At 43.3% G+C, this 24,897-nt stretch overlaps 12 protein-coding genes across 12 annotated transcripts; 8 read left to right on the forward strand and 4 right to left on the reverse strand.

Moving 5' to 3' along the window:
- Positions 1–659: 659 nt before the first annotated feature.
- O0I10_004357 (uncharacterized protein) lies at positions 660–3,045 on the forward strand (the record flags this gene model as incomplete). Its single annotated transcript, XM_058484416.1, has 7 exons — positions 660–692; positions 765–1,407; positions 1,474–1,943; positions 2,007–2,213; positions 2,276–2,471; positions 2,531–2,742; positions 2,806–3,045. 7 exons carry the CDS (start codon positions 660–662, stop codon positions 3,043–3,045), a joined length of 2,001 nt encoding a protein of 666 aa, XP_058344677.1.
- A 646-nt stretch (positions 3,046–3,691) lies between these two features.
- Positions 3,692–4,258, reverse strand: O0I10_004358 (uncharacterized protein; the record flags this gene model as incomplete). The annotated part of the gene is made up of 1 exon (XM_058484417.1): positions 3,692–4,258. One exon carries the CDS (start codon positions 4,256–4,258, stop codon positions 3,692–3,694), a length of 567 nt encoding a protein of 188 aa, XP_058344678.1.
- A 475-nt stretch (positions 4,259–4,733) lies between these two features.
- O0I10_004359 (uncharacterized protein) lies at positions 4,734–6,356 on the forward strand (the record flags this gene model as incomplete). The annotated part of the gene is made up of 7 exons (XM_058484418.1): positions 4,734–4,765; positions 4,911–5,101; positions 5,212–5,294; positions 5,368–5,488; positions 5,609–5,964; positions 6,051–6,102; positions 6,187–6,356. The coding sequence occupies 7 exons, from the start codon at positions 4,734–4,736 to the stop codon at positions 6,354–6,356; spliced, it is 1,005 nt and encodes a 334-aa protein (XP_058344679.1).
- Positions 6,357–7,614: 1,258 nt separating this feature from the next.
- O0I10_004360 (uncharacterized protein) lies at positions 7,615–8,796 on the forward strand (the record flags this gene model as incomplete). The annotated part of the gene is made up of 5 exons (XM_058484419.1): positions 7,615–7,705; positions 7,783–7,831; positions 7,903–7,948; positions 8,115–8,227; positions 8,349–8,796. The coding sequence occupies 5 exons, from the start codon at positions 7,615–7,617 to the stop codon at positions 8,794–8,796; spliced, it is 747 nt and encodes a 248-aa protein (XP_058344680.1).
- Positions 8,797–10,311: 1,515 nt separating this feature from the next.
- Positions 10,312–11,274, reverse strand: O0I10_004361 (uncharacterized protein; the record flags this gene model as incomplete). Its single annotated transcript, XM_058484420.1, has 2 exons — positions 10,312–11,149; positions 11,216–11,274. The coding sequence occupies 2 exons, from the start codon at positions 11,272–11,274 to the stop codon at positions 10,312–10,314; spliced, it is 897 nt and encodes a 298-aa protein (XP_058344681.1).
- Positions 11,275–11,581: 307 nt separating this feature from the next.
- O0I10_004362 (uncharacterized protein) lies at positions 11,582–12,718 on the reverse strand (the record flags this gene model as incomplete). Its single annotated transcript, XM_058484421.1, has 6 exons — positions 11,582–11,654; positions 11,721–11,895; positions 11,962–12,057; positions 12,215–12,382; positions 12,488–12,664; positions 12,709–12,718. 6 exons carry the CDS (start codon positions 12,716–12,718, stop codon positions 11,582–11,584), a joined length of 699 nt encoding a protein of 232 aa, XP_058344682.1.
- A 663-nt stretch (positions 12,719–13,381) lies between these two features.
- O0I10_004363 (uncharacterized protein) lies at positions 13,382–14,827 on the forward strand (the record flags this gene model as incomplete). Its single annotated transcript, XM_058484422.1, has 6 exons — positions 13,382–13,827; positions 13,894–14,082; positions 14,161–14,285; positions 14,359–14,423; positions 14,487–14,600; positions 14,678–14,827. 6 exons carry the CDS (start codon positions 13,382–13,384, stop codon positions 14,825–14,827), a joined length of 1,089 nt encoding a protein of 362 aa, XP_058344683.1.
- Positions 14,828–15,017: 190 nt separating this feature from the next.
- O0I10_004364 (uncharacterized protein) lies at positions 15,018–15,959 on the forward strand (the record flags this gene model as incomplete). The annotated part of the gene is made up of 6 exons (XM_058484423.1): positions 15,018–15,135; positions 15,184–15,237; positions 15,299–15,381; positions 15,464–15,622; positions 15,683–15,735; positions 15,800–15,959. The coding sequence occupies 6 exons, from the start codon at positions 15,018–15,020 to the stop codon at positions 15,957–15,959; spliced, it is 627 nt and encodes a 208-aa protein (XP_058344684.1).
- A 40-nt stretch (positions 15,960–15,999) lies between these two features.
- On the reverse strand, positions 16,000–18,329 carry O0I10_004365 (uncharacterized protein; the record flags this gene model as incomplete). The annotated part of the gene is made up of 11 exons (XM_058484424.1): positions 16,000–16,058; positions 16,124–16,234; positions 16,295–16,355; positions 16,423–16,874; positions 16,941–17,049; positions 17,105–17,234; positions 17,293–17,356; positions 17,420–17,541; positions 17,598–17,868; positions 17,934–18,008; positions 18,071–18,329. The coding sequence occupies 11 exons, from the start codon at positions 18,327–18,329 to the stop codon at positions 16,000–16,002; spliced, it is 1,713 nt and encodes a 570-aa protein (XP_058344685.1).
- Positions 18,330–18,932: 603 nt separating this feature from the next.
- O0I10_004366 (uncharacterized protein) lies at positions 18,933–20,419 on the forward strand (the record flags this gene model as incomplete). Its single annotated transcript, XM_058484425.1, has 5 exons — positions 18,933–19,225; positions 19,292–19,444; positions 19,592–19,953; positions 20,053–20,148; positions 20,214–20,419. 5 exons carry the CDS (start codon positions 18,933–18,935, stop codon positions 20,417–20,419), a joined length of 1,110 nt encoding a protein of 369 aa, XP_058344686.1.
- A 508-nt stretch (positions 20,420–20,927) lies between these two features.
- On the forward strand, positions 20,928–21,250 carry O0I10_004367 (uncharacterized protein; the record flags this gene model as incomplete). The annotated part of the gene is made up of 2 exons (XM_058484426.1): positions 20,928–21,150; positions 21,213–21,250. 2 exons carry the CDS (start codon positions 20,928–20,930, stop codon positions 21,248–21,250), a joined length of 261 nt encoding a protein of 86 aa, XP_058344687.1.
- Positions 21,251–22,502: 1,252 nt separating this feature from the next.
- O0I10_004368 (uncharacterized protein) lies at positions 22,503–23,335 on the forward strand (the record flags this gene model as incomplete). Its single annotated transcript, XM_058484427.1, has 4 exons — positions 22,503–22,600; positions 22,662–22,714; positions 22,773–22,947; positions 23,020–23,335. 4 exons carry the CDS (start codon positions 22,503–22,505, stop codon positions 23,333–23,335), a joined length of 642 nt encoding a protein of 213 aa, XP_058344688.1.
- Between the last annotated feature and the right edge of the window lie 1,562 nt (positions 23,336–24,897).

The raw sequence follows: 24,897 nt of genomic DNA on the forward strand, positions 1-24,897 counted from the left end.
GGTATAAAGTTGCGATAGCCGTAAAGAGGAGGAAGGAAGAAGGATGACTGGTGATAGGAGATGATGCATTAAGTATAGGTTGCATCCAAGTTTTTGTATATAGCTTGTGGCGAATTTTGATCCAACTCGCCATATCGTCAGTCGTTTCTTAATGAGAGGGCGCTCTTTTGCATGTGTACATTTACGCGTCTATGTCGATCATCTCCATCTTCCGAATACGCCACACACGTTGTTGATGACATTGCTATTGGATAGCCCAAGACACTCGTGATGTCGTCGTCATGGATACTGTATCCAGTGCAATTTCACGCAGCGATCATCTATAAGCAACCAATGCAACAGAAATTTGTGGCACATTTAAAAGCAACCATGGGTTGCTTGCATGGAGATGCAGTAGTAAAAATTGTTGAATTCCTTTACAAAGGCGTTTTTAGCAAGGATGATGATGATGCTGACATTTGGTTTTATTTAGTTGATATGTACTTGGATATGCTACTCGTTGTAAAACTATGCACTATCGAATAATGGATCAAGCAAGCGTTGCCATGCGAATGGGGTGATGTGGTGGTGTGGTACGCGGAGCTCAATAGGTGACAGTCCAACCTTAATCGGCTTGAACACCAGCGGTTCTCTTTCTCCACTCTTCACTCGTCGTCATCATGGAATCGGGCAAGAATCCACGACCTCCAAAGGCAAATATCCTTGAATCCTAGTGTGCATCTGGTCGTAGGAAGCGTGTTACTAATGTATTCATTATACAATAGGTCAAGAACAAGAACCCAGCACCTGTGCAGATTACAGCCGAGCAGATCTTGCGTGAAGCCCATGATCGCCGACTTGAACCGACGCATTCGATTCCAAAGCAAAAGATCAGCGATCTCGAAGAGCTTTCTGAATTTCGACAACGCAAGCGCAAAGAGTTTGAGGACAACATTCGAAAGAACCGACTCAACGTTAGCAATTGGTTGAAATATGCGTCTTGGGAGGAATCACAACAAGAGTTTCAACGTGCACGATCCGTCTATGAACGCGCTCTTGACGTGGAGTGGCGTAACGGTGCTATTTGGTTGCGTTATGTGGAAATGGAAATGAAGAACCGTAACGTGATGCATGCACGCAACTTGCTCGACCGTGCTACGACATTGTTACCGCGTATGAATCAGTTTTGGTACAAGTACACGTACATGGAGGAGATGCTTGGTGAAGTCCCCAAGGCACGCAATGTCTTTGAGCGTTGGATGAAATGGGAGCCGGATGAGGATGCATGGATGGCTTATATCAAGATGGAATTGCGTTATCATGAGGAGGCTCGTGCACAAGCTTTATATGAACGCTTTGTCAGTATTCATCCTGAACCCAAAAACTGGATCAAGTGGGCCAAGTTTGAAGAGGAACATAACAACATTGGTAAGTACTCGCGCCACACTTTTTGATTACGTTGATGGGGTATCTAACCTTATGCATGATTGATAGATAAATGCCGCGAGATTTACACCGAAGCAATTCAATACATGGGTGATGACAAGCTGGATCAAAAGGTGTTGGTGGCATTTGCCAAGTATGAAATCAAGTTGAAGGAATACGAGCGTGCACGAGTCATCTTCAAGTATGGTTTGGATCGTTTGCCCAAATCCAAATCGCAATCGCTTTACAACCAGTACACCAACTTTGAAAAGCAATACGGCAATCGAGAGGGAATCGAGGATGTGGTATTGGGCAAACGACGAGTACAATATGAAGAAGAGATTGAAGCGAACCCCAAGAATTACGATGTATGGTTCGATTACGCCAAACTTGAGGAGTCGGCAGGCGAGATTGTCAGAGTGAGAGAAGTCTATGAGCGAGCAATTGCACAAGTACCACCAGCAGATGAAAAGCGATACTGGAGACGTTACATTTATTTGTGGATCAATTACGCATTATACGAGGAACTTGAAACGGAGGTAAAGCATATGCAGATAAGGGAATCAAGCTTGATATTGATGGCGCCGTTGTTATTATTATAGGATACCGAGCGTACGCGTGAGATCTACACCGAATGTCTCAAGCTTATCCCACACAAAAGATTCACGTTCGCCAAGATCTGGTTATTAGCAGCACAATTTGAGATTCGACAACTCAACCTTCAAGGAGCACGCAAATTACTTGGTCAGGCCATTGGCATGTGTCCCAAGAATAGGTTGTTCAAGGGCTATATTGAATTGGAGATGCAGGTAATTGATTCTCGTCGTATTTCCTCTCTCACTCTATATGCATATTGACGTACATCATCTAGTTGCGTGAATTTGATCGATGTCGAACGCTATATACAAAATTCCTCGAATACGATCCTGCCAATTGCTCTGCTTGGATCAAGTTTGCCGAATTGGAAAAGCTTCTTGGAGAACAGGAGCGTTGTCGTGCCATCTTTGAACTTGCCATCTCACAACCATCACTTGACATGCCAGAGCTCTTGTGGAAAGCCTATATTGGTAGATTGGACTCATGCTTTTGTGATGAAATCATGCTGACTTTTTCTTTTTGTCGTCAGATTTCGAAATCGAGGAAGAAGAATACGAGAACACACGCGACTTATACCTACGATTGTTGGAGCGCACCGAGCATGTCAAAGTCTACATCAGCTTTGCGCAATTTGAACTTTCAATACCTTACAAGAACAACAGCGAGGAAGGCAATCGCAGAGCACGCAAGATTTATGAGGATGCCTACGACAATCTCAAAAAGAAAGAACTCAAAGAAGAGGTAAGTTGTGATGGGCAAATGGGTATTCAACAATGATTCACTCACACATACATCTACGCTTAGCGTGTCATTCTGCTTGAAGCATGGAAGGAATTTGAAAAGGAGCATGGCAACGAGGAAACACAAAAGGTGGTCGAAGACAAGCTACCCAAGGTTGTGCGGAAGAGAAGAAAGGCTGCAGACTCTACAGAAGACAATATTATTTGGGAAGAGTACTTTGATTACATCTTTCCTGATGATGAAGTGCAAAGCCGCAATCTTAAATTCCTCGCTATGGCACACGCATGGGCCAACAAGGATTAGTCAAAAGAATAATACATATCGCATTTGTCCATTGTTTTTTACTTTCCATTTTTGTTTCATATTTCAATGTGCCCCTCTTTCAAAATGAACAATCATCGTATAAATTTACCTTTGTGAAAGATACATCTTGGGGAGTTACCGACAATGAACACAATGAGCAATCTATTTATGTATCCACGTGGTCAGTGTCTTTGTATCCTGGATGGATGTTTGCAAATTGAGTCTAGGCCTATAATGAATGGAAGAAGTCTTCGTGAGGGGGAATCTACTTGCGCACCATGAAATAAAAGTTGCCTTGGCTGTGTGCTCAAAGAAAAGCTTTTGTGTCACAGCGACCTAAATTTGCATGATTTCACCTGTCGTACCGTATTTGGGTTGTCTGTTTATGCCAAGGATAGTTGTGTGTACATAAACCTTAATGAACGTGCACATGTCACAGCCATTTATACACATGATGGTGGTCATCGTATGTAGTGTTGCTATGGATCGTCGTCATGGAGACGATCAAGATTAAGGATGTTTCTTTTATTGACACGTAGTATCTAAGCATCATAGGGGGGGGTCTAAAGCGTACATGTACTAGTTTTCCACGTTACCCGTGCCATGGCACGTGTTACGTTAATACTGCGAGTGAAGATAAAAAGTACTACATTTTGAGATCTTCAATCCTAAAAACAAGCATTTCATCTTCATCAGGGGTAGCTCCTTGGGGAGTGGAGATAATCTTTTCATCGATGGGTGTTTGTACAGCTTGCATGTTAACTGGCCAAGGTGGTGGTGGTTCGGGTATACTGCCGACAGTAAAATTGGAAGATGACAATGATGGAAATGCATCAGGACACGTGGCAGGTCGTACCAGCTGTCGGGCTTGTTGCTGTTCGCTACTATTAGCCAGATTGGATGCTGATGGTGAGGGTGGTGACCACGGTGGAATATCCATGGGTCGAGTGGTTGTCATGACACCACCAATAGCTGCATTACGTCGATAGTTGTGTATCCCTGTTGGAGTGAATGGCTCATTTTTGCTACTTGAGAAGGTTGTTGCTGAAGATAAGGTGTCGTTTTGACTTGGCGTTGTGGGTGGTAGGTTATCAAGTGGATGAATCGAATGATCGAGATTACTGGTATTGGTAGGTTGTTGAAAGTTGTTACTTGTATAATCGGGGTACGACCAAGCAATCGCTTGTTGTTGTTGCGAGGGTGCTGGCCTCATAAAAATAAATCAACACTGTAATGGGTAAGAATAAAAGATAAGGAAAAGGGAAATGTGGGGTTGAATTGCTTTTTATATCAAACTTACGCAGCATACCTCGTTAACGGATGCTGCGACATTGAGTACATGATGATTCTTGTGCGACTATCACCACGATTGACAAGCAGCATATGAACGTCGTTCATTGGATCGTCGTCATCTGCTGCCGAGATAGCCACAGATGACTCTAGCATACCGTGACCATCATGTACGAGATATAATTATACCCCGTGGTGTGAGTGAGTGACATTCAACATGCATGATGGAGCCTACTAGCATGACTACGGCCGTGCGCTTTAATTTGATTAATGCAAAATGCGTGACTAGGTGACGTCTCTTCTATTCTCTTTCCGCTCAATTGACAACCCAGCAACGGAGAAGAAAAGGAAATCGGCGGCTCTCTCTTTTAGCGATCGCGCATCGAACTCTCTGGAAAATGTCCACCAACTGGAAGAACGTGAACAATTGGTAAGCCCAACACCACTAAACACCTTATTCCAAGGCAACATTGACGCGTCTCTTTTGAATACATTGTAGGCACTGGTATGAATTCCAAGCTTTATTTGTCATTTGGTTGAACGAAGGAAGCTCATTGACAAGCCGACCATTGTAGGGTTAACAAGAACTGCTTGAACTGGACCCAATCCTACTTTGAGAAGGAGTTGGTGGGACTTGAAGCTGAAAAGGATGGCAGCAAGGTCAAGATAACCAATGTTGACGAGTGCACTGGTGATGTCGACTTGAACCAACGCAAAGGCAAGATCATTACTATTTATGATGTAGCTATCAAGCTCAGTTGGGAAGGTATGTGTGTGTGTGTGTGAATTGGATGGAGAGATTGTCGATGCAGGGAAAGGGGGGATGGTTGGATGGAAGGGAAGAACCAAGAGATTAAATAAATGTATCTTGCATAGGAACGACCAGTGATGGTACAACAGGCAATGGCAAGATCTTCATTCCAGAGGTGGCCCATGACACTGATCCAGATGATTATGTGGTATGTTTATTAAGAAGGACAGGGATGTGGGAGAAAACATATGATATTCAATATTGGCATTTCCCCCTTGTAGTTTGACATTTCAGTGAATGCCGACTCAAATGAAAAGCAGCCTTTGCGAGATACAATCAAGAAAAAGCTGACACCTTTGATCTGCAAGAAATTTGAAGCATTTGCCAAGGATCTCATTAAGGGTAAGTGCAAGGAGTTCAGGAGGATAGGTTACAAATAAGCACCAAAGAAGGAGGAGGGGAAATGTGAGTGATCATCATTATGTATCATTAATAGTCGATCGATCTTGATCTACCTTGTAGAACATGGCTCTGACGTTTATATTGCCAAAGATGAAATGGGCGCTGCTGCTCCTACTCGTGGTGCTGAACATGTTGCCAAAGAAAAAACAACCATCAACAAGTCGCAGCCCACCACTACTACTACAGCAGCACCTTCAACCAACGCTGAAAAGGGATCATCATCATCCAGCAAGGTCAACACGACGACTCTCGAAGACACGGTTGAATTCCAAACATCCGCCCATGAATTGTACGAGACTTTGTTGGATACTCAACGAGTGTGTGCTTGGACTCGCGGTCCTGCCAAGATTTCCAAGGAGAAGGGTAGCAAGTTTGAGCTTTTCAATGGAAATGTGAGGGGTGAACTCCTCGATGCTGTAAGTTTGACGGTGGCAAAAGAGTGCAAGGATGAAAAGACTAATACAATGCATTGATCCCTTTGTTGTTCGTTTTACTACGATAGGTTCCTGATAAAAAGATTGTTCAATCATGGCGTTTGCAATCATGGCCCGAAGGTAGAAATCATGGATATACATAAATGTGGAGTGTATTTGCCAAAGGGAGACATTGACGTGGATTTTCCCCTCTTACTCCTATAGGTCATTTCTCGACGGTGACCATGACGTTGGATCAAGGAAACGATAGTGTTCAACTACATGTGAAGCAAACCGGTGTGCCGATCGGCGAGGAGGAATTGACTGAAAGAAATTGGACCGGCTACTATTGGAGATCAATCAAACAAACATTCGGCTTTGGTGCAGTATTTTAGATAGCTTTTATTACTCATACATGACACACATACATACTTTTTTTGATGATGCTTTTATTACTGCAACACAATTCTAAGCACGCGTTGCTCCTTGTCATGCTTGTCTCTACTCCATTTGATACTCCCCTTTCCCCCGATCCATACCATTTCTTTATTCTCTCTCCCCACATTCACATACACACGCACACACATTTCAACGACGTGGACCAAAATGGAAACTGCAAGTAGGTGGTGGATACAGGGATCTTCAAGAAATGAACCAGTCTGCGGGAATAGCTATTTTGGCACACATGATCGACCGACTTGTTTCTTTATCAAATTGATTCACATGTGCATAAAGACAATGAGATTGGTGTATTCGAGAAAAAAAGTTATTGAAGCAAGCACGAAGATGATTAAGATGCAGCAATGAAAAAGTCATTCGAGCAAAGAAGGGATTGGGAGAAGGGGAAGGAGAGTGTGAGCGTGTATGGATGAATGAATGATAATGACGAGGGAGAGACACTATACCAAACTGCACGGTCGCCATATGCACAAAATACAATGCAAAGCGGCGACAAGACGAAGAAAGAGTAATAAGCAGTGAATGTATGTGTGAGTGTGCGTGTGTGTGTATGCTAAGTGAAATGCACATGCGCATGTATGTGCACAACCCATTTTTGGAACGTACCATTATTTGCCGCTTTTTCAAAAGAGAGATCATTTCTCTCTCTTTGTCCATGTATGAATATGGATCTCTTGGCTCTTGTTTCTCTCTCTCTCACTCGCTCCCCCAATCTATCAAACAAGGTATGCAAGCATCCTCTTGTTTCATTTGACACGGCCGCATCGAGATCATGGCAGCTGCAGAGCTTCCGTTCTATCCGATCACTTTTTTCTTAATCACCCCCCACTACCATATGCTGCTGCAGTCTCCTTATACAAAAGCCCCCCAAACTACCATATAGCCTCCCTTTCCCTTTCTTTCTCTCTTTCTTTGATCCCATTCATCCCATTGATTCCTTATCTTATAAATAAGCACTTCCCGAAAAGACAAATCCTTCCTTCAGCGCGTTTGTTTCGCGTCCTTATCACTTGTGTTCTCGTCTCTTTGTATTTATTGTCTTGTATTATCAGCTTCATTGTTACATCAAGCTCCTCTTTGTTGTTCCAAGCATTGAAAAAAAGGTACGGTAGGAGACCTTGGTTTCTAAAAAGTCGATAGGAATCATTAACACGATACCTTTTATCAGCCCACAAAAAAACTCATCATTTAGCTATGGATATTCTCGAATTGATCAACGTTGAGTCCCAGCAAAACGCCAACAAGCAACATCGTTGTGAGGCTCCAAATTGCAACAAGGCCTTTGGTGAGTGATTGGTTCATGAAACGAAAAAAAAATCAACAAGTAGGCACAAGGCTAAATGCTATTTATTATTTTGACAGGTCGTCGTTCTGACCTTGCACGACACCGACGAATTCATACCAATGAGCGGTAAGACAATGACAAGCTTATGTCTTTACAGCAGCAGCAGCAGCAGACCCTGTTTAACTTTCCTTTTACAGACCATATGTGTGTCACGAAGATGGATGTGGCAAGAGCTTCATTCAGGTAAGAAGGGGGGTTTTGCATATGGGGGAGTTGAAAGGGGTAGTATTGTGTGCGTGGGTGTATTTGTGAGAGTGCATCATTACAAGGGTTGACAAGGGCATGATGATGATGAAGGAGGAGGAGGAGCAAGAGTCAATGATATTGACATGTATATCTTTTAATGTAGCGATCCGCTCTCAAAGTCCACATGCGCACGCATTCGGGTGAGAAGCCACACGTTTGCGAACATGAAGGTTGTGGTAAATGTTTCAGTGATAGTAGTTCGCTTGCTCGACACAGGTAAGGAAGGATCGTGTCGATCACATCACCCCTTTTCTTGGGGGGGGGGGTGTGTTGATGTGTGTGTGTGTTTGTAAAATGGTTAATGTTCAATAACACAATGAAAATCATGTGCATGTAGACGAATCCATACTGGACGCCGACCTTACAAGTGCCGTCATGAAGGTTGTCATAAAAGCTTTGCTCGTAAAACGGTATTGACCCGACATCAGAAAACGGCACACAATCCAGTACTTTTATCAAAACGCACACCTTTACAATGGAAGCCATTCGAAATGCCAAAACAACAACAACAACAGCAACACCAAGCAACATCACCTGTTGACGATATGGCATCTATTCCTTCGTCGCCTCCCCAATCACCCACAGATGCGCAGCACCACATGTTTTATCCACAACCAACACAACAACCACCCACTTTGGTTGCACCCCATGCTTGCTGGCCAACGTCATATCATCATCAGCAACCCTTTCCTTGCCATCCCATGACGACGACGTTACCTTCTCCTCCGCTTGATGAACATCATCAACGTCGTCTTTCAGCATTTGTTCCATATGCACGCTTTTAAACGACCTCCTACTACTACAACAACTTTTGCTATTCTACTACTCTATGCTTATTGTCTCGCTCTCATTCTTCTCCTCCTCCCTCAGCTATTATGATTTTGATTCTTTTACGCAAGCGTATATACCCCTTCAAATGTTTTCTTTATGTATTGGCTCTTTCTCCTCTTTATGATCTCGACCACCATCCTCTAACGACGACGACGAACAAAAAATTGCGAATTCTTCTCCTTTTATGCGCCATTAGCAATAACAAAAATTAAAAGACTCTAACCAACCAATGCACGGACGCTTAGTGTGATGTCACATTAAAAGTGTGATTTCTGAATTGTGTATGAAAGAGTGGATGAATGAGTCGTTCCCTGCATGGAATATGTGCACACAAGACTAACTATATAAAAGCATAAGATTCGAGGTGGGGCTGCGTTTTGGGCGCGTGGTGAAGATAAATGTCTATGCAGGGCATTTTGATCCAAACTGTATTGCTGAATTTGACGGTTTGTCCGATTCGCATTGTTCCCTGGTCATCGTATGTAAAAAAAAAGTGCGCGCACGCACGTTACGAAAAGGGTAAAAATTATAAAATGCCTTATGATCTCGATCGGCCCGAATGACAGCTCCGGTGTGTGTGTGTGTGTGTGTGTGTGTGATGAGCGAAGCATTTGACACATACACACTCACACACATTGTGATACCAAGTTATTGGTGTACATAAAAAGTGTGAAGCATTCTGAGATGGGATGCCGCGCACTGCGTTGTTGTTGTTTGCATTAATGAGCTGTGACAATGCACTTGTCCCTGATTACAGCCCGATCTACATCATTAGTTCATCATTTACCCTATGTGCTTTTTATTTGCTGATCCACCACCCTTCTATTCTACCGTGGGAGACGTCATTAGTAGTAACATAAATGATCTCATGAAAGAGGGGGATCACGTGGTGCAAAGAGAAAAGGAGATAATGGGCGCGCGCCTAAACTATGATGATGGGTGTTTGCATAATGTGCAACACACTCACACGCGCACACCAGTACACGGGATCACGTTATCCCGTCATGTGTATTATAGAGATCATTGAAATGACTTTCTCTCCCTGATCCCGGAACTAGAGTGCTGCGCCATGTGGGATGCATGCGCTAATATGTATTGATGGGATAAGCCCATATACTTTTGCATGCTTGGCATCTCAGATATGCATATGCATGCGTCTCATTGAAAGAAAAATGATCACACAGAAGAGCAGCATACATGGGTCTATTCGCTTCCACGCATACACATACATTCCTCTTCAATTTAACCAGTGAAATGAATGTGTAATGTCACTGGATGCATCGTGGTCGGGGTGCTTAAAATGTAAGATCAAGTATAACGGGCATATTGAATGTATAGGAAAAGTAGTAGTTGATCAGCTGTTTTTATTGTTGTGCATGAGCTATTGTTGTACACGAGCAAGGAGGAGGAGGAGGAGGAGGGGATCGCAAAATGAAATGGAAAGCAAAAGAAAGATCTTGTCATCTTGTTTACACTTGTGTGCTATGGGTGGATACAACGTACATGTCAATAGGTGGACGACCCACAGGGCGTGGTGTAGGTAAATGGAAGCCATGTTGTTCTCGAGTATGGTGAACCACATCTTCTGGCAGAGCGTATTGTCGTTCGCATACCACACACCACCATAAAAGGTCTTCCGGTGGATCAAGCTCCATGCATAGTATCTCTTCAAACCAATCGCTGACAAACAATTCAAGCTCTTCTTCATCCAAAGGTTGCAGCTGCTGCTCTTCATCATTGCTTGTCACGTCCATATCGGTGGTGCTTTGATAGGTGGAGGTGATGGTGGATACATAGCTATTCGTGGTTGTTATAATGGTTGTTGAATCATCTTCATAATCATCATCGTCTTCATCATCATACGTAAAAAGCGTGGGTGGTCGTTTTTGACGGTGGATGCTTTGCACCTCTTCTTCAGTGATATCCTCGCTTGTTTCACCGGGCAAATACTCATCGCTGGCATCATACGCTTGCTCGTCAATACTGCTGCTTCTGATACTGTAGCTGTCCACAGTCGCTGAAGATGCATAAGCACCTTTGGGTGTAATTTCTCCGGATCCAGTGGTGTTTCCATCATCATCATCATCGTGCTGCAAGTCATTTTCTCTTTTCAGCGGATGTCTTTGCTGTTGTTCGAAGCTGCTGATGGATGGTGGTACGGAGTCACTTGACAAGGTGTATTCCGGCGATGTGGATGGTGGCAATGACGGCGATATGGGATCCAACATGGGAAGGATTTCTTCTGCAGGTATCTCTTGGTGATAAGGCGACCATGCTGGTGATGGGAGTTGCCGAATGGGAGAGGCACTTTTAGAAAGACGTATTGGTTGGATTGCAAAAGTGAGCGTGTTTTTATGCTACATCCACACATACCTGGCTCCAGGCGTATGAGCATCAATAGGTGATTGTTGTTGTTGTTGCTGCTGCTCCATTATTGTGTACGCAAAACGAGAAAGAAATGATAACAATGGTGGTTCGAGATCCACTTGAAGCCAATGTTGGGGTAAAATGATGATGACATGGAATAGCCCATAGCACGTGTTGCATGCTGTTTCATACCTCATTCCTCTCTTGCATGGATTCTTGAGGGTTGTCGTATAATAGCCCACACTCTTTTGAATTGCCTTTTCCTTCTTTCCTCCCATTGATGTGCACACCACCAGCTTGCAAAAGATGCCATATCCAACCATGCAAATCGTAGACATAAACACAACGTGAATACCCATTTTTATTCTACACTTAGTTAGTGACCTTGTAAACATCTTGCAAATCCTTGTCAGAATGCTTGCAGTAGTCCAAACGGCGAGCATGACTAATAGGATCAAAACGTTAGCATACAATGAAGCCACATGTAGCTACCCTTCTTTTTGTTCCTTACCCATCAGAAAGATCATAAGCCCATGCGTGAACAGAGAGCTTTTGGCCACGCTTCCACGCGTTTTGAACAATGGTAGAGTTGCAAAGAGTTTCAGCAGAGTGCATAGCGTTACGTTCGACAAGACGACGATAACGAGCAGTTTCATCCTTGATATCTTCAAGTTCACGAGCGTGCACTAATAGGAGAGATGAGATGTGGGTTCTTTTTCTTTCTCACGGGGGAGGGGGGTATATGAACTTACAGCGATAGACATCCTTGATGTTACGAAGCCAGTTATCGATCAAACCAAATTGACCATGACCAGAAGCAGCAGCCACACCACCACAGTTGTAATGACCTATGGAGTAGAGGGGGGGGGAAATGTGTCAATGATATCTCTATCCATCCATCTATCTCATCACCCATCGATTGACCCGATAACGTGGTACACGTATCCCAGCAAGGAAAGTAGCTCCGTTACCCCCAAATTTTGGAAATGAAAAAAAGACACATACCGCATACGATGATGTGTTGGACCTTGAGCACCTCAACAGCATATTGCACCACGGACAAGCAGTTCATATCCGAGTTGGTAACGACATTGGCAATATTGCGATGCACGAATAACTCGCCAGGACCAAGTTGAAGGATCTGCTCGGCTGGGACACGAGAATCAGAGCAACCTAAATAGAGATAAGGAAATCAATGTCACGTCCCCGAACCACTCACGACCTTATCATCATCATACACGCACGCACGCGCGCGCGTGTAGGCGTCATGACACTTACCGATCCAAAGAATCTTGGGCTCTTGCTTCAAGTTGATTTGCTCAAAGAATTCAGGCTCTTGTTCTTTCACAGCCTTGGCCCATGCGCGATTGCTTTCAAGCACCTTGTCGAGATTCTCGTCGTTGGGATCGAACTTGTTGCGAGTGGCGCGGATGGGAGAGAGAGAATCACCTGCTTCTATGTGAGAATGAGAAGCGAAATAGCAAGGAAGGACATTTTACCTTGGTTCATTGTGTTGGAAGGAAAAAAAGAAACAATGATACATTTTGATGGGGTTCAGCAGCCTTTCATATCAGTCGGAAGTTGATCGAGCGCTGCTCGCTTTACGTATGACAACAGCCGAACCTTGTAGAGTAATATGAAACGATAAGGACCGTCCCATGTGAGTACGTCATGAAGATCAAATGACATTAGCCAGATGGAATTTAAAACGATTCATCAGAGAGAGAAATAAATGCTTACATGTCGTTCTATCTTTGTAATGTGCGAGGTGTTGTTGTTGTTGCTGCTGCTGCTGCTGTAAAACATTGATGTGCCCAAACTTGTGAAATCATGGAAATGGAGGATTGTTCATCCGATCTTCTCCGCATGCTCGCTTAAATGATCGTGTTTTACATGTGCTTGACAAGAAGGTACATGGACCTGGTATACATTTATAAATCCATGCGCATGGACAATGTGTGACAAAAAGGTCCCTTGCTTGCCCCACCTTGGGTCCTCATAAGGGGGGCTCAGATCGTCTGTCTCGTGACCCACTTTGATCACCATCACCATCACCATCATCCACAACAACAACATCACTGCTATTTGTTGATCAATCTTCTTTTTTTCCTCTTTCTCTACTTTTTGGATTGCAAACGGGTTAACGTGCCGTGCATTCTTTGCCGGTCTATAATGAATGCCCTTGTAGCTATGCTGCATTTTTGTGAAGTGCATGGTCCTCGGGTCGTCTTTTGTACACAAGCAACACATCATCACCACCTTGACGCAAATAATCCTCACAACACTGCACCCATCCCTATTCCTAATGCAAATCATTCAACTACAACGATAATGGATCCACCCATTAGCTCTTTATCTTCTCAACTATCCTCGCTTGTACGTAAAGAAACCTCATCATCAGCTCCTCCTCCTCCTCCTCCTCCCGTTACAACTCAATCAACATGCGCAGCATGTACGGCTCAAATGCCTATCATTCTATCCACCAAAAATGGGCCAGCGCTGGAAGCTAAACGCATGATTGTACACGATGATGATAACCCCACTGTTGCATACATCGGCACCCCATCACCACAACATTTGCAGCTGTACAAGGCCGCACGATTGGCTTGTGTTCGAAGGTTTGTATATAGAGCCATTGATCCATTTCTACTACTACACGATATATAAATGTGGATGTTACATAGCTTGACAACTGAGCTTTGTCCAGGACGTGAAGGTCCCGTTTTATTTGGTGATGACGAGAATGGCTATGCGTTGAGCTACTTATTCAAGCTACATGATGCCTATGCAAGAGGCGAGACAAGGTTTTATTCATTGATGGTCCTCATGACTGATCGGGTGTTTCTAATATCGTGTTGGCCATTCTTTGTCAGGTGAGCCTTATTCATAATGATGATGGATAGTACGTATATACGCCTTTCCCCATCACTCATACGCTGGTTTCCATACAGCGAATTCAAATCGATGGCTGTCAATCTTCAAAGTCGAGCCAACACCGTGTTTCAGCGTGAAAAGGAAATCCGGCAACAGCCTCACTATTCTGCGTTTCGCCGTGCCGTGACGCCCATGTCACAAGGTAACACACGCCATTTGTACGGACCACTTTATACAGAATTGTCTGGACACTCATCATGTTTACATATACCTAGATCCCTTTTTTCGTCGCCGTAGCCACACTGCATTAAGGTCATTGGTTGATTTACTTGGCATAAAGGTAAATCATCATCAACGTATCTATTTCAATGACCGAAAGCTGATCATTCACCCCATGTTGTAGGATATCTATCCACAAATCCATGCTCAATTCAGCTATATCCTAAAACGATCAGCGCGAAAGCGAATGGAAAAAATAACGAGTGGGAGAAGCGCTAGTACAGAATATCTTGTGATGGTAAGCGAAAAGTGGGGCTACATTATTATGCGTCGCTGAGACACGAAAATGATGCATTATGCATCTATGTACAATAGCGTGACCAGTACTATGCAAAACGACGACAACAACAACGACGACATGAGAAACAAACAACGACCCATCATCCCGTTACTATAACCACCACAACCACCAAATCGCCAGCTCTTGCAGCAGCACCACCTTCACCTCTTCCACAATACTCGTAACAACATGTACATCTACTACATACGCATACGTAATATACCCTGCCGCCCTTACTTGTATTCCCTCCCTTGTTTCATTTTTGCATTGTAACACACGGTCTTTTTCGTCCTAATCAGATAAAGCCAGCAATGAAAAAAGGGCTACTCCTCATCTTGATCGATCCTGTCGCTTCTCTTTTCCTTTCTCTATCCCATGCTACTCCTGCCACTATTGCTCGCTTTTGCTACTACCATTTTTTGCTCGCCTTTACATTCGGGACAAACGGTCAATGAAGCTGCTGAATTGGCACGGCGCGTTGTCAAAGATGCTGGTAATTGGTACAATGCTCATCACCGGTTGTATGCTTACACGTTTGCAGGGATTGGTACCATTTTAACATTGGTGGATGAATCGATACAGCCGAATGTGGGAGGTATGGTTGTTGTTGTTGACCGTGGGATACATGTAATCTTCTCACATGATGTCAATCATAGGTCATCCTTTTGGTATCATGGAATACTACAGTGGTGACTGGTCCGATAAAGGAAATCTTTTGCTTTTTATGTCAGATCTACAGGTTAATCTCTTGTTGAGGGTGGGGGGGGGAGGACAAAAAGGCAAGCGTGATGCTGACTATCGCCGGGGTTTCATATACATAGATGAGTGCAAGAAATATGCAGCACGAGCCATCCAAGGTGGGGTTTACAATCCGTGCTTTGAAAGAATACGATAATCCAAAGATGGGTAATGAAACGACACCTGTGCAATCACCTCGGCTCACACTACTTGGTGAGATTGCACCTATTCCTCCAAGCCAGGTACATTAGACAACATTTTCTTCTGCTTGCTCATGTATACTCAACATGCGGTATCACTAGTACGATGACGCCATGGATTGCTTTGGAGCGAAGCATCCCGAGGCAAAAGATTGGCAAGTACTTGGTCATATGATAAATGCCACGCACACGTATCACTAACATAGATCTCGTGTATAGGCGTTCTTTCCACGACTTTCATTTCTATGAGCTGGAAGTGAAGGAAATCTATTACGTTGGTGGATTTGGAGGACTCAATTACATTGGATGGATCCCACGCGAATTGTATCAGGGCAGTGGGGAAGCCAAAAAAGACACACGCTTTCGATTACAGTATTAGGTTGTACGTAGATTGTAATTTTTGTCTTCTATTAAACAATTTACAAAGAGTGGTTGCGATATTCATTATATACGAAGCCGGCAATAATCATGGTCATGGCTATGCAAAGGATGAGGACGTGTGTTAGCGTGCATGTTTATGGAAAGGAGAATGTTCTTGCGTACCTGTTACCATGTTCCAGTTTCGCTTCAAATACGTCCAGAAATTGGCATCCTCGAAATCCTCAGCTTGATCGATCATGTACGAATTAACACCACCTCCTGCCAAAGCAACAACTATCGACCCCATGTTAACGTTTCCTTATCCTCCTCCAACTTGTCTTGTTGAATCCTTACATATATAATTCCTTTGTCCATCTTTGGTTGTTGAGTTCCAGAATTTGATAGCACTGACAGGCTAACACCACCAATTGTCATAAAGATTAATGCACTATCAACTCCTCACATGATTCATCTTTACTTACGTTAAGCCCTAAATGCCCTTCTGTGCGAGTGATAGCCATACGTAACTTCCATTCCGGTGGAGGTGCAACTTGATGTCCTTGCTGAGTTTGCTTTGTATCATGAGATTCCTCTTCTGTATCATCATCCATGTCGGCAATAGCTAGCCACTGATCAATGCGATCCAATAATGAAGGTGATCGCCGAGGTATACTGGGCGTGTTATTAGCCGATCCACGCTTGTAAATATAAATGGTATTGTAGTCGCTCCATACTGCAAGCAAATTGCCCTCTTGATTGATGGACATACCCATGATACTGGCATCGTAAGGTGCAGGTATATCGTTATTCAACCAGCTGTAGTATTCAGAAAACTCATTCGTCTTTTCATTCATGCGATGGTCCACATAGTCCAAAGTAACTGCCATGGTCTGCACATATGGGAATACGATCGAGCGCCCATTGTTGGATCGTGCTATTGAACAAACAAAGACCTTATTAACAAGGGGGAGGATATACAATGTGATAGGGATCATCTTACAAAAGAGAGGTTGTGGCACATGCCAACGTTGTTGTTGCTGTTGTTGTTGGAATTGGGATACGTCGGCAAACCCGATATAATCGATTTGATCCTCGCTGTAAACCTGGCTCTAATATAAGGTGTTATTATTACATTGCTTTTTTTCACCAAAAGCAAAAACTTACCGCTTGATGCTTGTGATCAATGATATGCCAGCCGTCATCCTTGGTAGAGTTATCCGCAAGCGTCATGTTGTAATGGTAAGCATTCTCGGTCTTGTAGATATCCAACGAGATCACCCGATATGTGTCGCCACTATACTATGATGATTAGAGATGTTGGTGCTATAGAGGTAAGAAAGGGAAACACTTACACGGGTGATAATACCCGGCACAAACCACGGTGATGATGCTCTACATGGCGTGGCTGATTGTATTCTATATTTCATCCACATGTTAGGTAACGCTCTTATTCCATTACTCCATCTACTACCCTTTTACCTGTAATAGAGACACCCGGTACACTCTCATGAATCACAATCTCCTCAGCGTCTTCTGAATGTGGACCCTTGGTCAAATCATGCGGTAAATGTGCCATACGAAATCCATAATGATCCGGATCTCTAAGATAGATGTCAACATGGATCCATGTTTTTGCTTTTTTGTCAATAACACTTACCGAGCAAAGAGGATCCCATTTTCTTCCAAACTAAATGCATTGATCCACGTAGTACCTGGCATACGTACATCTTTGTACTCGAACAGCGGAGAGACGCCATCGTCGCCATCACGCAAGTAATAGATTCGGACGTAATGACGTGTCGTTTCATTCTCGACAACATGATACATGACACCAAATTGAAGCAGGTTTGATCCATCTTGAGTAGTGATAGCGTGAGATACTTTAGAAATTGCACCAGGCAAATCATGCTGAAAGGTTTGTGTCCATCCTATCATAGCATCGACTGTAAGCATTCAGGTGGTGTCACGTGCACACACTCACGCACACACATACCATGTTCCTCAGTGGATCCATTGGCATAATCTTTTACCAAATCACTGATAGGCCGACGAATCTGAGCAAGATGGCCTTTGACAAATATGCGTGAATTGAATGAATGATGATGATCATATACGGATATATATAATTACCTACAACACCAGTCTTAAGGTCTCCTGTGCCATGACGTAAACCCTTGAAACCAGCAGGTTCGACGTTGTAACGAATGGCGGTGAGGTAAAGGTAATCGCCGGCTGTTGTCAATATAGTTTCATCGGGTGCATGTCGCCATCGTGTGGTATCGGACGTGTATACTTTTAGAGGATGAGGATAAGGAGTCTCTTGCAGTAGACTAGCGAGGTAAATCACAGCAATGCCGCAAAAGAGTAGAATGAGAGGGCGCCATTGCATTGTGCAGTCGAGCCAAAGACGAGTACACAAGCTGAGAGGTTGAAATGCACGAACCAGTGAGGAGTAGGAACAAGAGGCACATCCCAATTTCACACCCAACAATAAACGCTTGTCATAGTCATTACACCGCATCTCTGTATCCATCCATTATCCCCAATTCTGCCACTCTACCAATATCCTGGTGTATACTATAAAATGTCTGTGCACGCGTTTTTCATGATTAAAGCTTTGGCAGTGATGGTAATAGTGAAAAAGTAGCAATGTGATTGGTGCCTTGCATGTGGGGTGATATGCCGATTGTGGCGACCGTGCACCACGGAAATATGAGCAATAAAGGCTAGCGAACCGTGGGTGCTCATGGTTTGTACACTCGCTGGGAGAGGTTTTCTGGAGCGGACAAGACCGCTGGTGGAGTGATAAACGTAGCCAATGCCAGAGCTCCAAGACCCTGTTGACAGGCGGTTGTCAATAGGTGAAACCCTCCCATTACCTAATTCATGGAAGGCTGGATCCATGAAGCCCTTATTTCCTTTTCCGCTTCCCACCTCTTTATCAAAAAGACAGTTTTTCATATCATCCTTCCTATATAAAGCGCCATCACAAATGAACATTCAGATACCACCTTCTCAAAACACAATGGCTCTGCCTGATAATGACTTTTACTCAACCAACATGAGCTTCTCTTCCTCTCCACGTTCCTCCCAATTCTCCCCCACTGCATCATCACCAGCTACCCCATACTTTTCCTCTTCTCCTCAAGATGGCTACTTTATGGGCTATGCACCACCATCATCCAATGACATGTATCCTCCCCAACTTCAACCACAACAACAACCACAACGTGGCCATCAAACTGAACGAAAGAATGTCAGCACGTTTATTAGCAAGTTGTATAGGTAAGCATTGTTGTAGCAGCTATTGCATAATGTTTGCATCGCTTTAATGTGCCATAATGATAATAGCATGGTTGGTGACAAGAAGCATCAAGACCTTATTTGTTGGAATAATGCTGGGAGCTCGTTTTTGATTACCAATTCCAAGGCGTTTTCCCGGCAGGTGCTACCTGTGTACTTTAAGCATGGCAACTTTTCCAGTTTTGTAAGGCAATTGAACATGTAAGTATCTGTATCAGCGGTGTGTGGTTGTCCCGAATTTTTGGGTCTCTTGCCGATTCTTTTTTTTTTTTTTCGCTTGGCATTTCAATGTGTGTGTGTGTGTGTGTGTCACCGGAGCTTATACTTACCATGTTGTCCTACCCTTAGGTATGGTTTTCGCAAAATCAACAAGGCTCCACGCATCAAACGTGGTGTTACCTCTCAAGAAGAAATTTGGGAGTTTTCCCACCAAAAGTTCCAACGGGATTGGCCTGACATGTTGTGGGAGATCAAACGTAAAGCGGTTGAATCCGATGTCCTTCGACGAGAAACAGGTGATATGCAAGCATGCTTTTCGATGGTGCAACAATCACAAGATAACTTGCTTGAGCAATTTCGTATGCTACAAGACAACTTTTCCACCATGCTACGAGGTTTTGAAGATCTCAAAAAGTCTCAATTGCAAATCCAAATGGGTATTCAACGCCTTTCTCAATTTGATAATCATCGATATGACTCAAAAACCTTTGGTAAGAGAGAAACATGATGACAGAATTAAGGGTGGGGCTAGGCCTTACCATTGTGTGCTACAGAATATTGACCCTATTTTTCTATTTTACCATTTATAGATGAGCCGGTAACATTGAACTCGGATCCTCTAATCAATCACCATCATCAACGACCTCAGCAGCAACCAGCACCCAATGCTATCTATGTCAAAGGAGGTATGTGTGTTGTGCCTGATTATACCTTCATAAAAGGGTCTCGAACATTAACACCGCAATTATAGAAAACACACAAAGCCAGCATCATGGTTACGATAATCCCTCAGTGTTCGTAACATCGCCATCCAATCTGTATCAACCCTATCCTCAACAACAACAACAACAATTTTGCATCCCACAAGAAAATTATTTCTTGGATGCTGTCAACACGCCACTTCCCCCAAGCCCACTGTCATCAACACCCAGCTTTGCAAGCGAAAACTTTTCCTAGGTTCATCCTTCTATCTTTCACTTAAAGTAGTAGCATCCTTATGATATCATTTGTATCTCTATGCATATGTTCCCTCATCATCATTGACTCATTTGCTATCGTTGCCTTCACACCATCCTCTTATGAAATTCATTGTATGCATTCCCCCTCACACCTTTGTAAATTAGTATGATCGATAATACATCTTCATTGAGCGGTACGTGTAGTAGTCGCCGCTGTACATTTCTTTGTGTTTGATGAATCAAGGGTCAATAGCAATGATGTATGTACATGTGACAAGGGGAGACTTTGACAAGTTACAATGTTGGATGAGATCAAGCGTTCATGCTAAGGTAAATTTGATGCGCGCAGCTGCAGGTAGACTTCCTTTTGCGGATTTACACATACGCATCTTCCCATTCTCCCTTTTGATACACAGCTTTCTTTCACTTTTTAACAGCAACATGGAAAAGTGGGATCACGGCAAGTTTACTCCTTGAAAATGACAAAGACTATGGAAGACTGATACATGACTACAGATTTGATGGAGGAGGACGACCCAATGGTGGAGGACATTGACGAGGATGAGGAGGATCGTTTTACGCAGGAGCATTCGCGCCGCATGTCCCTGATGCGCGGGAGTCGGGCACCAGACTATTACCGTTCATATCCTGAGACGCTTGATGAAAAAGGAGAGCCTATGGCAGTGATGACACCTCCTGAGAAGTTGGTCCATCAAAACTTTTTCAACAGTAAGTGATCGAACATACAACAGCGATAATAGGAATGACACGCTTATGCATCCATGTTGTAGAATTCGACGATGACTTTGACGATCAGGATTTGGCTTGAAAGCTTATATACGATATACCAATGAACAATGAACACCACTAGCTAGCAACAACAACAACAACAACAACATCAATGAATAAAGAAAGCATCATTACTGCACCCACGCTGGTCAATCTCATATATTACACATCAACCTTGTTCGGCATTAAACCTCCCCTTTTTCATCCAGCACGTGAAGCTTATCTTTACGTTCATTCATTGTTGAACGGCGTGACGCAGGGTGAATCGTCGTTTGACGACGAAAGGGCGGATGGATGGGTATCCTAGGGATCATGTGGCAAAATTGACAAGGACAATGGGTCGATGACATTGAAACGAACCAAACAATCCTGTGGCGCATGATGGTGGCGTTGTCATTGGAAAGAAGAACGATGGATGTACATCATTGGAGATATGCTTGGATCAATCACTCTACTTAATGCTATCCAACAATAAAAAGGATCAAAGGATCTTATATTGCGTGATGATGTCTTGGACTACGTGCGAATGGATTTATTGTGGATGTGAACGAGATGGTGATGCGACGTTGATTATGAAGCTAGTACTATAGCAACGATCGAATACGAGAAGACACCTCCTTATTACATCGTTTGTCAAGGGCATCCTGTTACTAGATACTTCCCTTCTTCTCGACTTTTACCAACACCCCCCTCTCTCTCTTTCTCTTTCTCTTACTCAACATCCTTGACTCTTGTGTGTATCTTCTTCACCATCTCTCTTCATAACGATAATGTCACCACGCGACGACCGGCTTCCAACATCTAATTCAACCCTTGTGCAATGGTTCAAGCTGGATCAATTTGTGCCTGAAAGGGCGGTAACTTCACATTTCATTTCATCCAAGGCCTTACTGTGTCTGCGAATTCCACTTGTTTTATATTCAACGATCGCCTTATGGGCTGACATTGGCATCTCTCTTGCAACAAACGAGTTTCACCACTACTTTGCATACTTTACTCGATTCACATTTGTGGGTCTTAATGCATACTTAATCGTAAGTAGTAGTAAAACGAGATCCTCTCTCAGTGGCGATCCCTTGGTTCCAACCCTACCATTTCCCCTTCACTGCCGTCCTTTACTACTACAACTACTATTACTACCAATGGGTATTCCCCTCCCCCTCTCATTTTCCTCCTTGACAACTCCTCCCCTATTTTGATTGTTCCATATGGGAGGGAGCCCTTACTAACATACATACATACATCCTCCATCATACATACAGACGACATTTTGCCACCATGTTCGATATTTAATGATGCGTGAACCACGCCAACCACGTTCATTTCTCGACCAGTCAGCCATTTTAAATTACCTCTATGTCCTCCTCTATCATACGGTGATTACATTCAAGTAAGCTTATCCATAAACCTTGTTCGTGAAGAGGGGTAATACTCATCAACTAGTATTATAGCATCTTGACACCTGCCGTCTATTGGTCACTTTTATCAGGGACCCTTCTCAATAGTAAGTTTGTCCCACTTTTTTATCATCAGCTGCTATTGCTAAACGATCCAAAAAATAGAGACAGATGCAACGCCAACTGATTGGTGGATGGCAGCTTCTCTTCATGCAACGTCCTTCTTTATCATGATGTTTGAGGTGTTCTTGTCAAGGATGGTGATTAGTGTACGCATTGTGGTGCCTGTCTTTTGCATCGTGCTTTGTTACATGCTGCTGACATTTATCATTTATGGATCGTAAGTGCTTATCCAAAATGTCTATGTGAATTTGCGACATGCTACTAATAACATGATGCATGTCATATGTAGGGAACACTGGTGGGTGTATTCTTTTCTCGATTGGAATCAAGGTCCATCAGCAGCAATTTGGTACTTTATCGTGGCGTTTGCAGTAGTGATTTGCTTTTTTCTCCAATGGGGTATCCATAAGCTCCGAGATTGCTGTGCACCATCGAGTGACTTGGTCACTGATGATGATCGAACCGAACGTGTTGACTTGGATGATAACTACAAGATCACTGATCTTGCCAATGAGGACAAGCGATACTATTCACAAACCCTGGTTGAGAGCAGCATCGAATCACACATCACGCTTGGAGCATCCTCTACTGAACATCTTGCATAATTCAAGCCGACAAACAGATAATAAATGTTTATTTTGGGTGCCCCAATGCAAATAGATAGGTTGTGAAACACCAAAATGTAGGGTTCTTTTTCCATGTTGCTAGGAAACCAGCAGAAGCACAATGGCTCAAGGGGTTCAAATATGGGATTGCAGCTTCATTCAATCATAAGCTTCAAATGCTCATTGATAGGGATGGTCACTTTATTCGAGGTCGTATACCTGTTATTGGCCAAATCCATGTACATAATAGCAAAGCTTCGATGGCATTACTCGTTGCATGATCGTGAATAAAAACCATCTCCATACCTTATTATGCGACAATCCGATCCATCAGAAAATACAAAGTCATCCATTCATTCGTTGAGCATGTAGTTTCCTTTTGTCACGCACACAAGATGAGAAACAACTCCACTCTAACCACCCTTCTCTTTGACATTGCATAACGATCTCTGCTTTTGCAGGTATATAGGATGGTGCTGCACGTTGGCACTCTCGATAGTGTACGTACCTCGGAACCCAAATGTTTCATTGATTGACTGTAAGCATCTAATGCATGCGTCTGCCATTTGATGATCCTTACGATGGGTGCTCGTTTAGTTGAGGATGGTTAGAAATTCTTCATTTCTGCAACATGTCGAGGATACTATACTATGAATGGATACTGTAACAGCAGCCATCACAATCGCATGGTCCACAAAGTGCATCCTACTACATAGTAGAGGACAAATGATGGCGTTTCTTTTGATGAGCGTTTACTGTATCTTCACCCTGCTTGAAAGGATTACAGCTTTGTTTTCTTGCCACACACCCACACACACACATACGACACAACGTTGAAGAATGTGACTCTTACATGACGCATCGTGTATTTGGGTGAGGCGCGTATATCTTATGATGACGAAGGACAAGAAACAATTATGAAATGGGTCGGCCCCCCTTGCGTCAAATCTCGTATGAGGATGAACGCCGCACCTTCCTGCTCCATCAAGGAAAATATAGAACGCCTTCTTTCATTGATCTGGGTGCTTCTTTTCTTCATCATCCATTTGCAAGATGAAGCCCATACTTGTCGCTGCCGTTTTGTTTGTCGTTGCTTTGGCCAGCACAGCCTTTGCTGCCGCAGTTCCTCCCCAGGATCCATGTAAATACCCTAATGATACCTGTGAAGATCATCCCGGCTGCTCTTTAGTTGGCCCTAGTAAGCACGCAGCATGTTATCTACATCTACTACTCACCCATGATACTAATGATTATTTATCTATCTAGCTTTAATGATGAACGACAGCCCCTTGTATTGCGCACCTGCGAAGAATGCTCCCTCAAACAACTGACATACAGGCTATTGCTCTTGTCGTTTTTAATGCTTTTGCCTGAATCCTCAATAAATAGGAGTTCTATTGACAATTCTAAGAGATGGTTCAGCTTATCACAGCGTATATGGAGTTAAAATAGAAAGTACTTTTGTAACGGGATCAATAGACTAGCTTTTCATATGGAACAAAGATGCCATTCAAATGCATTGTTTTCAACCATCTCAAAAGGAATTCGAGTGAATGGGCAAA

This window comes from Lichtheimia ornata (genome assembly GCF_029851405.1).
Source record: "Lichtheimia ornata isolate CBS 291.66 chromosome Unknown scaffold00016, whole genome shotgun sequence".
Classification (NCBI taxonomy): domain Eukaryota; kingdom Fungi; phylum Mucoromycota; class Mucoromycetes; order Mucorales; family Lichtheimiaceae; genus Lichtheimia; species Lichtheimia ornata.